A 13,520-nucleotide genomic window follows, 5' to 3' on the forward strand; every position below is an offset into this window, starting at 1 on the left:
ACTGACAAAAATTATGGTCAATATATATATATAATTATAATGTAAAAAGTTATCACACTGGGAATGCAAGTCATAGTGGTCAGAGAGCCCTTTTATGTAAAAAAGATCATGGGTTCGAAAACGGAAAGAAACACAAAAGTATGTAAAAGTAAGAAAAATAATAAGTATAAAAGGTTGCATCTTTGATGAGCATGTAACATGCATATATAAATAAAAAATAATAATAAAAAAATAACTACATAAATAAAACAAAGGAGGATATAATGATTTTACAAATAAGAGAATTGTTTTTAACCGTTGTTTTTGAGGTACATAATACAATAAATGTTTGAGTTTCCGATATATAGGATTCCAAATATGGGCAACTATAGAGCATACTCCTCAAAACATTTAGAAGTAGATAGTATTATTTGTTATAGATTTTTAGAAGTAGGTATAAATATACTTGGCTAGAAACCAGTGCTAATAACGTGTTAAATATTTACCGATAGAAAGTTTTATTCAGAGAAATAAAGAAGGAGTAAGTGAAGATGGGGAAATTGGTAGTGTTGCTCCGGTAAATTTTCTTGTGTCATTAACACTTGCATGACACTCTTTATATAGTCATGAGTGTTCAACTAGGAGTACAATAATTACATACATACAGCCATATGAGTTCACAAGAGTTTGGACTCATATGCGCATTATAACATCAAATCAATAATTGGCATTCACATTATCTTCTAACAGACACTATATTTTATTCAAGAATCGCTTATCATATCAGCCAGATTAGTTCTTTTCTCCTCCAACATCTCTTAGTACATTTCTTTTAATTATTTTTGTAACATCTCTCTCATTCCCTCTTAATAACCACCCCCAAAAGATTATTGGCTCGAGATTCTCTTAGGTGCTATGTTTTTAATTGAGTTTCATACCAGACTAGATAGACCAACTTGAACCTAAACCCGACCCAATCAATTGATTTGTCAAGCCTATAAACCATTGGGAAACATTTTGGTGCAATCTACAACCAAAGGTTGCCAAAGAGGTCATCAGATAAGGCTTTCTTCTTCACTCTCTACTTTCTACTCTCTCATCAACAATGGCAGAAGCTTCAACAATAGTATTCCAAACCACACTACTCCCATCTCTTTCCTCTCAATTCCACCACCATTACAATCACAATCCCCTCTTCTTTCCAAAACCCATTCGTACACCCAAAACCCACAACACTCTAACCCCAATTCAGTGCTCAATTTCCACTGCTGCAACCCCAGATACTGCTTCTGCAGTTGACAGAATTCCATGGGGTTGCGAAGCTGATTCGGTCGAAAACGCCGAAGCGTTGCAGAATTGGCTTACAAAGTTGGGTTTACCCCCTCAAAAGATGAGGATTGAGAAGGTGGATGTTGGTGAGAGAGGTCTTGTTGCAAATAATAATATTCGGAAAGGAGAGAAGCTTCTCTTTGTTCCTCCTTCTCTTGTTATTACTGCTGATTCGGTATAATTCTTATTCATGAATCTTTTTTTAATTTCAAGTTCATTTGATCAATACTTTGGAGGGTTGTTTCCTTTTTGTTGGTGATTAATCAATTGTATAAGATTGTTAGTTATAGCATTGAATCGTCGAGTTTGCTTGTGTTGGGGTCTGTTAAGATTGCTACTTTTAAACAATTGTAAGCTAAAAGTATGTCATATGAACTTACAAAGTGTATCAGGCTAAGCAGGGAATCAGGGATGGGATAAGCCATGATTCCCTTGGTCTTTCATACTTTTGTGAAGGTTGTGCCATCGCGAAAGAGTTTTAAAGAGTTGATTGAAATGCCATGATTATCTTGGATGATTAATCCATTGTGGAAGCTTAAAATAGTATCTTAAGCTGTTGGCCAACAGGCCCAACAATCTTAAGCTGCTTTACTTTTAATCTTTTCAGGCTATATCATCTTGTGTAACTTACTAGTCTAAATGTGGATAAAATTTTAGCAGAATACAACTGCATGACACACTTTTTTTGTTTTTTTCTTTTTTTTGTATCTTAATTGCCATGAAGCAATTCCTTGTTCATATATCAGGAGTGGGGCTGTCCCGAGGCTGGTAAAGTTCTGAAAAAGAATTCTGTTCCTGATTGGCCACTGCTTGCGACATACCTAATAAGTGAAGCAAGTCTAATGAGTTCATCAAGATGGAGCAATTATATCTCAGCCTTACCTCGACAACCCTATTCCCTTTTGTACTGGTAAGCTAGCTCTTTAATCTTCCAGCTAAATGTTGGATACTCTTAGTTCCTTTTTACAATATCTCGGCAGAAAGGGTATACTCTCAATGTCTTCCCCTACAGCTTCTCTACGTCGTTTCAGGACTCGTTCAGAGCTGGATAGATATTTGGAAGCATCCCAGATTAGAGAAAGGGCTATTGAAAGGAGTAATGATGTTATTGGAACGTAAGACTTTGTTCTTGTCAAATGGACAATTTGATTTATCTGGCTAAGGCAGATTTTTTTTTTTTTTTTCTTCATGGGAAACAACTATTCATCAAATCATTAATATCAATGTCTCTATGTGCAGATACAATGATTTAAAGCTCAGGATATTCTCTAAACACCCTGAATTATTCCCTGAAGAAGTATGTATTGTTTTTTATGAAAATTATAATATTGTGGTACGCATTTGTGTTGTTATTCCTTCTCATTTACCTTTTTTTCAAGACTCCTTATTTTTCTTCGCACCTTCTAGTCACATTGGCCTTGCCAATAATTGATGTACAGGTTTTGCTACTGCGACACTGATTAAGTTTTATTTATTTTTTATTTATTTTTTATCCTGGCATTCCTTGTTATATACTTATCAAAATTTCTTAGTCTTTTAGTGTGCGAATATATGTTCTGGATTGACAAGAACTCAGTGGCCATAGATCTCCACTCAACAGTTTATTTTTATCTTTATTTCAGATCCTTCTGTCACCTTTTTGAAACAGACTTCCGGTGAATGTGATGATTGTTTGCATTTTGTAGCACAGCACATCCTCTTGATCATATTAAACTGCATTGACTATTATGTTAAACTTTCTGTCTTCAACTCATAAAATATGGAGCTGTCTGAAATCTTACTCAAATATAATACGTGTATCACTTTTCTACTGATTTTCCATGTGCAATTGAAAATGCAGATTTACAATATGGAGACATTTAGATGGTCATTTGGCATCCTTTTCTCACGATTGGTATGTTGATTACTTATGGTAATCTCAGGATTGACTATGGAGTGTATATATATATATATTTTTCTGTTTGCCTTTGGAGATATTATAAATATGATTCTACAATTCATTCTTGACATTCCTTAATACATATTTTGGAAATGTCTTTGGGATGTTTCAAAACATTTGTCCTATGTGCTTATGAGTAACACCCAAAAGATATGCTACAATTCATTCTTTACATCCTTTAATGTGTACTGTATTTTTTTGTTGACTTGGGTAGTCAAGGTGATAAAGCTAGTAAGGGTATAGATGTCAATTTTCTAATATTTTTCCTAAAAGATTTTCAGCATGATTTTGTATGTAAGGCATCTTAGACCCTTTTTAAAAAAAATAAAAAAATAAAAATAAAAATAAAAAAAAATCTTTAGATGGGTAATTGTTTAATCATGCTGGATATGCTAATGGAGATACTCCTTTTGAGTGAAATGATTAGGCATTATTAGGGCTGACAATTTGTGCTACCGAAGAAAGTGATACATTGGAGAGCTTTAAGGGTCATTTGAAAGCTTATGAGTCATAACAATGTAATGATTCTACGATCGGTATCTGAATTTAGATTATGACAGTGAACTGCGCTGAAATATTGTGCCATACTGTGAATGCTGGATGTTGATTAGCTTTAAGATTTAAAATATTGTAAAATATTGTGCACTTTACCTAGTGAATTGTTGATGATGAAAAAGATGCTACATGCTTAACAAATAGGACATCTGAGAAAAAGAAGATTTTCTATAGTTCCAGCAGAAGATATCCAAATCTATCATCCAGTTGAGGAGGAGACAACATATGGAAAGAGCCCAAAAAAAAAAAAAAAAAAAAAAAAAAAAAAAAAAAAAAAAAAAAAAAAAAAACAAGAAGAACAAAAAATAGGACAAACTGAGGAGTAAGGGATGGGAAGGTAAAAAAAAATACTGCCATTTGACACAAACCTCTCCTATGACACTGTAGTGGTACTTCATTACTTGGCTGCGAAAATTGTCTCATCAACGCTTCTTTATAAAGTTGGTCCAGAGCTCCACTAAATGTCTAGATGTACCCAGACTCTAGCCTCAATATAGGATTTTGGAGTTCTATTGCAACCATAAGTTCCTTAAACATTAGCTCTAAGTTTTCCTGCAGCTTCTTAAATCAGTGAATGATTCAATATTATAGGGATGCACTTATGGCCTCTTCATATTATGGATGGCATATTACCTGTGGTAGTAGAGACATATTTGAGTTACTGAAATTTGCATATTTTTCTAAAAACTAACATCTAGCATTACTTTTTCCTGAAAATGTAGGTAAGATTACCTTCAATGGATGGTAAGGTAGCATTGGTACCATGGGCGGATATGCTCAACCACAGTTGTGAGGTATATGATCTAGTGCTAGAGCCAAAAATATTGTCCTAGATAGATATTTCACATTTAGATAGCATAAAAAGTCTGGGGAAAGGGCTTGGCCTAGTTTGGTCAGATTAAGTATATTAATCAAATATCTTGATTTTTCGTAGGTGGAAACATATTTGGATTATGATAAGTCCTCAGAAGGCATTGTCTTCACAACTGACCGCCAATACCAGCCAGGTGAGCAGGTAAATCGAAACTATATAATAATTTCAGTACAAGACTATATCAAAAAGCTGCTAAGTAAGTTTTTAAGTCACCAACATCGAAACCTGATAAAACTTACTTTGCCATGCTCCTAAGGGCACAAAGATAAGATGCAGACCTCTTATATTGTCTGTAGCATAGATTTCCTCTGTTTTGGCTGTTGTCCTCCCTATTAAAATAAAGGAAAATTAAATTGATGTCAAGAAGCAACTATCCTTTTTTCTCAAGAGTGCTACAAAATAGAAAGATGCTCCTTAAGGTTTGCAATTAAATTGAAGGTAATACAAAATACAAAATAGAAGGCTGCAGGGTTTCTTAAGGTTTTGACTCTTTCTTTTGTTTTTTTGAATAGGTGTTTATATCATATGGAAAAAAGTCTAACGGGGAGTTGTTGCTATCATATGGTTTTGTTCCCAAGGAAGGAACCAATCCTTCTGATTCTGCTGAATTGTCATTGTCGTTAAAAAAATCCGACAAATGTTACAAGGAGAAGCTTGACGCTCTAAAGAAATATGGGCTGTCGGGGTAAGTTTACGGTGTATGCTTGTATGAGGTGCATAATTGAGTATGAAAACAAAAAACTATCTATATCCAGGAGGTCTTACAGAGTTGTGGATGATTCTTTTATATGATGATTTTCAAGTTCCCCCCGCCCTTCCCTTGCTTTGCATTGTTAGCTGTGTCTTAAGCAATTGATTTCACTGCTTGATTATCATCTGCTTCTGAACTGGGTAGTATGATTGATAGTTTTTGTTGATAATTGACTGAAAAATTGTTATCTAGATCTCAATGCTTTCCTTTGCAAGTGACTGGTTGGCCGGTTGAGATGATGGCTTATGCTTACCTGGTAGTCAGCCCACCAAGCATGCTACAACAATTTGACGAGGTACTATATCCGCTGATTAGCTTTCTTAGAGCAGCTATGATTTCCTGGGTTGTTTGTTAGTGATCCTCACAGAGTTATGTTTCAGATGGCTGCTGTAGCATCAAATAAAACAGGGGCCAAGAAGAATATTAGATACCCTGAAATAGATGAGCAAGCTTTCCAGTTCATTTTAGACACTTGTGAAGCAAGCATTGCAAAATACACCAAATTCTTGCAGGTAACTTTAGTTGTCTAGAATTATTCATTTATGACACGCAGATCTCGCAGAAAAAGTATGCACACACGCACACTATAAAATTAGCACCACTTATTTGATTTGCCAATATCCATAAACCATATCATTCCTCCTTTGACAGGCAAGTGGATCTATGGATTTGGATGTGACCTCACCAAAGCAGCTGAACCGAAGACTCTTCTTAAAGCAACTAGCTGTGGACTTGTGTAACAGTGAAAGGAGGATATTGTACCGCACCCAATATGTATGAAATCTCCTCATCTTAGTTTTGCTTACTGAGTCATAATGTGAATTTTTTTGCAAGTTTTGATCTTGCTCTTTGTTTCTCGTGAAAGTTTGTGCCCTCTTTCAAGCTACCTCCCCATTCATCTCATGAATTTATCTGACTATTACAATTGTCATGTTGGTGTAGATACTTAGGAGGAGATTGAGAGACATACGATCTGGTGAACTGAAAGCTCTCAGATTATTTGATGGTGTCCGGAATTGGTTTAAATGAAAGTCTTTGAAATTTAAGCAGATTGGCATATTGATGCAATTACCTGATAACAAGCTGGGATTATATTTCGATGGTAAGTTTTTTGGTACAAATATCTCAATGGTAAGTAAACTTACCATTTTGGTAGGATTGAATATATGTAATGTGAATTATTGTACACCTGATAGTAGAAACTTTTAAAGTTGCTTATATTGGCTATGTATTGTCTCTTTCTTCTCCTGTAATGTGAATTATTGTACACCCCAACGATCAAGTGAAGATAATAGAAACTTTAAAGTTGCTTTTCTTGTCTATACATTCTCTTTCTTCTCCTGATACTACCATCTCACTTTTGAGCCATAAAAAACTTTGATGCCTATTTTGCAAGAAATGATAGCCCGATACATAGGACTTGGCACAATGCCAATCTCAAGTATCGAGCTATCATTTCTCCCATTTTTCTGCATGAGGGAGGTTGTGCTGAGACTGCCGAATGCGAGCATAACGATTTTGTGTATGTCAATATCTTGTGAGACTACATTGAATTTACAAGGGCAGAGCTTTTGTGTAGAGCTAGAGCATAGGGGTCATTTGACCCCAATAACTATTTGCAACAACATAAAAAATGATTAAGAGATTAGGAGAGGAAAGACAACTAATAATGACAAGATTTCTATTTCGTGGGGATATATGACGGTTACGACTCATGCTGCTTTGCATTTGGTTTGTGTCATCTAACTAAATGAATAGTGATCTCGTCAATACTTTGAATGAATGCCCCATACTAGAGGGTTAAAGTGTATATGCTAAACAAAAGGAGGTATATTAAGGCAAAGTTAGAGGATTTGACAAAATTTAGTCGATTGGTGTTTGGTGTTCAGTTGATGCAGATATTGAATTGGACTTTGTTTTTTTAAGACAACAGTGACACAAAGAAATCTGCCTATTAACAATATCCTAGGCTTAGTAAGTTAGCATGGGTATGCTCTAGTTCAAAGTAAATTATGAGTTCATAGATAAAGTCAAAAATAGACATATAGTAGTATAGGAATGGTACCCACCCCATCTAATGATATAAGGGTAAGTTTATTGCAAGTATTGAGCAAAGTCTCAATATGAGTCTTACTCAAGATTCTTGCAATAATCTCATCTAAGACTCATGTGAGTCTTATATGGAGTTTGGAAAATCCAAACCCATGTCAAGACTTTGCAAGGCCAATGAAAATTAGCCACCTCACAAACCAAAAGTTTACAATAATTTTTTAAAAAATAAAAAAAGATATTTTACAAAAAATAAAATTATTTTGAAAAGAATTAAATGAGTTTGGAGTGAGTCTTGGGATAATGTGTAAATTCGGAGAAAGTCTCGTATGAATCTGAATAATATAAAGTATTTTAATTTTAGTGGAAAGCTGATGTGGCAGAGTCTGAAGTATGGGTCCGAGTCTGGGGATAAACTCACCCTAAGGCTTACATTCCTTTTTGGTGTTTTAAAATAGCGTACCTCGTTCATATACGTAGTATTTCCATTTTATATCCAATAGACATTTTTTTCGCTTCTTCTAGGTAAGTAGTTACATTATTTTTTTCCGTCATTTTTTTCACTTATACTATACTCCACTCGTTTTGTAATAATCACAACATTAGGTGTTGCATAAAGTTTAAGGTTATAGGGTGGACGCCAAAAGGAGAATTTTTTTAAATATAAAGTATAGATAATGGGGATATATTCTTTATTTTCTAAAATATTTGTTGCATATTGTAGGGAATAATTTCAAGCCTTTAAAATCCCACTAGCTTGAACCCCACTGTGATCATACATTAAAGTACGGTGGCGTCCAAAAGGGAAGAAGATAGAGCAAAAGAGTCGCCAACAAGTTTTTTAAGGAACTTGTAAACCGTTCACGAGGTGAAGGTTACACCCCTTAACGATCCAAGAGATCGTCAACTCCATAAGGTCTAGAACTAAATAAGGGTTCGGGGATGAAGGTACAAATCCAACCTAAAAGAGATTGAACATGCCCTAATAATAGGCCTCTACTTTATTCTGATCGTATTCATGTGCGCTTTCTGATTAACATACAATCAATAGGATTAACTCTAAACCTGTTTAATCTATGTTGGTTGAATATTAATGCACAAATAAACTATTATTGACGATCACTTGAATTATAATCATATTAACCCTAAACAAGATTATTAATTATCTTATTAATCGTGATGACAAGTACAAATTCTCTTTAACATGCATAAAAGGTGTGATCAAGCAATAAAGAATAAATAATGTATCAAGCAACATAATCAATAATAATCATGAATAATAATAATAATAATCATCATAATAATAATAGTAATCATGAATAAAAATAATCATCATCAAAATAATAATAATAATATTCATAATCATCCTAAATTATAACAATTATAATCACAATCATGTTCATGTTAAAGCATGATAAAAATAGCAAGATCCTAGGCATGATACTAACAAGATTAATAACAAACCCTAGCATGTCACTAAGCAATAAAAATCAAATCTTTAGCCCTAACATGATACTAGCAATCATAAATATTAGGAAGAACATAGGAAGCAACATAACAATCATATTTAATATTAAAATTACCCTAGACATGATACTAGGAATCATAATAACAATATAAACATGATTTCTACATCATAATATCAATAAAAACCATTAAACTACTTACTTTGATGCCTCGTACCTCTTTCTAATAACAAAATACACACGTTAGTAACTTCAAGGAAAGTAATAATCAAACAACTAAACTAAATAATTGAAATAGAGATTTGGGACCAAACCCTCAGAAATTAAAAGTTTTCACGTTTAGGGCGAAGGCAACTTCGAATATGGCTAGGTGTTTCTAGATCTTGTGAATGCGGAATTTTGTATGTAAAAAAGCAAGGAAAGAAAGAGATGAATGAAAGAATGCTAAAGAATTAATGATTGTTGATGAAAGCTAATTAAAACTAATTGTTGATGAGAATTCGTGAATGATTGATGTAGATGATGAATGAAAACGGAGTTTTTAAATACGATATTTATAGAGAAAATCAGCCAAAAAAGATAAAATAACAAAACAGAGTCTGGCGTACGCAAAACAAGATTGGCGCCAACCCTGGCTAGCTGGCGCCAGACACCAGTGGCTAGCGCCAGGCGCCAAAGGCTAGCGTCTGGCGCCAAGCCTGGTTCCAGTGGCGCCAAGGCCTGGGGTTGGACGCCAGTCTTGATTTTAACGCGTTTTCAAAAATACGATAAGTTTACCGTACTGGAGCATAAAATAATATAATTTCTCCGAAAATGCTATTTGATTTTGATTAAAACTCTGAAAAGTCAACAAAGTCAACTTATCAATGCTAATTGAATTAGGAATGAAAAGAACCTTCTAGAAGAATCTAGAAGAATAAAACCATTCCTAATTGCATTAGGAATGATAAATCATATTAGGCCCTCCCCTAGATCATTGGGCCGCACATAAAGCTCAAACCGGGCCCAGTTTAGTAAATTGGCCATAACTTCCTCAATATTCATCGGAATTGGGCTTATAATATATCGTTGGAAAGGTCTTTGCAAGCCCCATCCAACTACACTACTATTGGACCCATATCATGGACCAAAAAAACTGGATTGGCTGTTTTCTTAAACTAAAGTTTTCAAAAACAGAGAGAAGAGAAAAGAAATAAAACTATCCGCAACACTAGACCTTTCCACACTTTCGTTTCATTCGATTATGATTCGACGTGAAAGGTACTCATCACTGGGTTTGGTTTTGGGGAGACACAAATGGGTGTCTACACATATAATAATAAATAGAGGCAGTAATTGTTTTTAAGAAATAGAAATAAGGAAAATTTTAAAATTACCACAAAAAAATGTAACCATTTTTGAACTAACCACCCGTTTGTTTTTTTTTATTTTAAATTACCACCCCTTCAATTAAATAAATGCTCAGATTACCACCCACTTCAAAAATACGGTGGATTTTCCGTCTGTGGGACCCACCTAACGCTTATTTGACCCTTTTGACTGATTTGTCCCCTATTTTTCGCTTTAAAAATGCTCTCCTAACTTTAATTCACATTTTTCTCTTTGAAATTTGGTAGGATTTGGTGAAGGAAATGTGAATTAAAGTATAGAGAGCATTTTTAAAGAGAAAAATCGGGAGAAAAAATCAATCAAAAGGGTCAAAATAAGTGTTAGGTCAGGTCTATAGACAGAAAATCCACCGGATTTTTAAAATGGGTGGTAAGAGCAACCAATTGGTCTTGGATGCACTCTAGTGCAGCCAAGATAGCTACAACAAATGAGGCCCAAAACGCGCGGCCCAAATAAAAAAATGAACATTTAGTTAAAAAATATGAACATGAAAAAAGAAATGAACATTTAATAACAAAAAATGAACACGTAAAAAAATGAACATTTAATACTAAAAAGTTTACATGTTATAAGAAAATGATCATTTTTAAAAATGAATCTGATTATCATATAATCATAAATTTTCTAGACGACGTCCTTAAAAATGAACATTTAGTTAGAAAAATGAACACATAAAAAAAATATTCAGTAATAAAAATGAACACGTAAAAAATAAACATTCAGTAATAAAAAGTGAACATGTAAAAAAAAAATGAACATTTAGTATATTAGAAATGAACCTTTATCATACAACCATAAAATTGGGATCATATACATCGGAAATTCTCCAACTTAAAGGCAAATTCGTTGTAATATCATATACTTCTTCATCACTTTTACTTGTTTCTTCACTAATTCAGAGTCTTTGTCTTCTACAAATACAATTAATCTGTACTCACTAAAATATAACAAATAATCAAAATTCATAATCATCACAACATATGATCATAATAATTATTTAGAATGTTCATAATATATAATCATCAATACAATAGTTAAAAATATAAATAATTATCACTCTATATGTCATATGTGTTCATAATCAATAACAGATATGTTCGTAATGAATACGAAACATATATATTCATAATAAATTGTTCAGATTTTCAACACTAAATGTTCAAATAATTTAACTTTCAACGTAGTATATTTTACTTTCAACCTAATAAAAATGAACATTTAGTATTAAAAAATAAACACTTATAAAATGAACATGTAACAAAAAGTTATGAACATTTAGGATATTAAAATGAACATGATTTTCATAAAGGTTCAAATTCATTGTATATAATTATTAATGAAAAATAAAGATTAAATAAATTGTTGAAATATGTTCATTTTTTATGTATTTAATATTCATTTTCGGTGTACTAAATGCTCATTTTGTAAAAGATGTTCATTTTTAAATTCCTACTTGTTCATTTTTTTTTACAGAAATTATATTCAAGATCGATTGTAATCATTGAAACTCTAAAAAATTGATTATACACCTTAAATCTAATCTTGATTCATCATAGAGAAATTAATTATTGATTTGTAACATGATTAGAAATCAAAAGAAAAAAAAAATCAAAAGAAAAAGAGAGAGAGAGAAAGAGAGAGAGAGAGAGAGAGAGAGAGAGAGAGAGAGAGAGAGAGAGAGAGAGGGGGGGAATAACTACAAATTAAGCAATACAATTGATATTCATTAACAATTAAGCAATTTAATTGATAGTCATCACAAACTCATAATAATTTCAAACAATCAAACAATAAATCATCATGCATGATCAACGAAATCATATATAATTACAAATTGATAAAATCTAACCTCCATTATTTTCTTTGACCTTCAACTTTCTCTCTCCTCCATTTTTTTTCTTTCCTCTTTGATAAAGCCAAATGATTGAATATGAAACTCATAGATTTAGAAAGAAAGAAGTATACCCATCAAAACACGAATTAGTAACTCAAAAATTTATATAAAGAAGAAGAAAACTTTAAAGATTGAAGGGAAATGAGGTAAAGAGGAGAGAGAAAATGTTAAATTGAGAAGAAAACTGAAGAGAGAGAAAAATAATAGAGCTAAGGAAGAAGAAGAAAGAGAATTAAGATATAAGGAAGAAAAAAAACGTACGTTCATTTTAACGTACTATATGTTCATATTTAATAGTGTTGCAGCTAGCTTGGCTGCAGTAGAATGCAGCTAGCTTGGCTGCAGTAGAATGCAGCCAAGAAATTGCATAAGAGCAACTCCAATGGTTGCTTTCAAGGACTAGCTTGCAATTTTAATAATTTTCAAGCTAATAGTCCAACCATTGGAGTATATTTAATAATTAGCTTGGTCAAGCTAATGCCAAGCAAATTAGCTAAGCTAAGCTAATTAGCTTAAAAATTAATTGTCTCTAATAAAATACTAATTATTTAAAAAATAAAGCTGAAAAATCTAAATATTAATTAGCCTAACCATTGTGGTATGAATTAACTAGAAGGAATAATAGCTTTGCAATCTTCGGTGGCATGGCAAGCTAATTTGCCATTGGAGTTGCTCTAATCTAAGCATTTATTTAATTTAAGGGGTGGTAATTTAAAATAAAAAATTAAACGGGTGGTTAGTTCGAAAATGGTTACATTTTTGGGTGGTAATTTAAAAATGAATCATAATTAAAAAGTAGTGTGGGGTTATAAAATAATAATGGGTCATTATCAAATAAAAGAAGTGTTATAATTATTATGAAACAAATGTAAAAGGAAAGTGTGCCGACTATTATGAAATCGAGGGAGTCTAAAATACTTTGTACTATGGTATTCAAATCTTTATAAAATGTTAGAGTACTTTTTTTTTCAATTATATCTCGCCTCAATTATTTTTTTATTCATCTTATTGTCACTCATTTTAAGTTTTATGAGTTAGATTTTCTAAAAAAAAAGTTTTATGAGTTAGGTGAAAATAATTTTTTTTTTTTTTTTTTGATGCAAATGTGGGTTGAGACCCTTTTATTCATAAAAAACAAAAACATTACACCACCATACGAGGCAAAGCCACCCCTATGATAATAATTTTCTTTGATCAAATTACCTGTAAAATACTCATAAATCTAATTACTACTTCCTCCGTTTTCTTGTAGATGCAACACACTCTTTAGCACGGTAATTAAGAAAGGTGGGGTT

General features: G+C 32.7%; 1 protein-coding gene across 1 annotated transcript; it reads left to right on the top strand.

The window, feature by feature from the left end:
- The first annotated feature begins 1,003 nt into the window (after positions 1 to 1,003).
- On the top strand, positions 1,004 to 6,749 carry LOC145558315 (ribulose-1,5 bisphosphate carboxylase/oxygenase large subunit N-methyltransferase, chloroplastic-like). Its single transcript, XM_081619522.1, has 12 exons — positions 1,004 to 1,483; positions 2,055 to 2,218; positions 2,340 to 2,423; positions 2,548 to 2,605; positions 3,149 to 3,202; positions 4,525 to 4,596; positions 4,737 to 4,817; positions 5,189 to 5,361; positions 5,620 to 5,722; positions 5,808 to 5,939; positions 6,079 to 6,201; positions 6,370 to 6,749. Exons 1-12 carry the CDS (start codon positions 1,085 to 1,087, stop codon positions 6,454 to 6,456), a joined length of 1,530 nt encoding a protein of 509 aa, XP_081475648.1. The 5' UTR covers positions 1,004 to 1,084; the 3' UTR covers positions 6,457 to 6,749.
- Positions 6,750 to 13,520: the final 6,771 nt, after the last annotated feature.

Source organism: Chenopodium album, chromosome 9 (genome assembly GCF_948465745.1).
Source record: "Chenopodium album chromosome 9, dcCheAlbu1.1, whole genome shotgun sequence".
In the NCBI taxonomy this organism is placed as follows: domain Eukaryota; kingdom Viridiplantae; phylum Streptophyta; class Magnoliopsida; order Caryophyllales; family Amaranthaceae; genus Chenopodium; species Chenopodium album.

What these genes read in the sequence shown, in the direction of transcription:
- LOC145558315 (XM_081619522.1), top strand. Translation starts at nt 1,085, where the DNA reads ATGGCAGAAGCTTCAACAATAGTATTCCAAACCACACTACTCCCATCT. An exon ending in AGTAATGATGTTATTGGAAC is followed by an intron (nt 2,424 to 2,547) that starts GTAAGACTTTGT and finishes CTCTATGTGCAG; the next exon opens with ATACAATGATTTAAAGCTCA. An exon ending in AAGAAATATGGGCTGTCGGG is followed by an intron (nt 5,362 to 5,619) that starts GTAAGTTTACGG and finishes ATTGTTATCTAG; the next exon opens with ATCTCAATGCTTTCCTTTGC.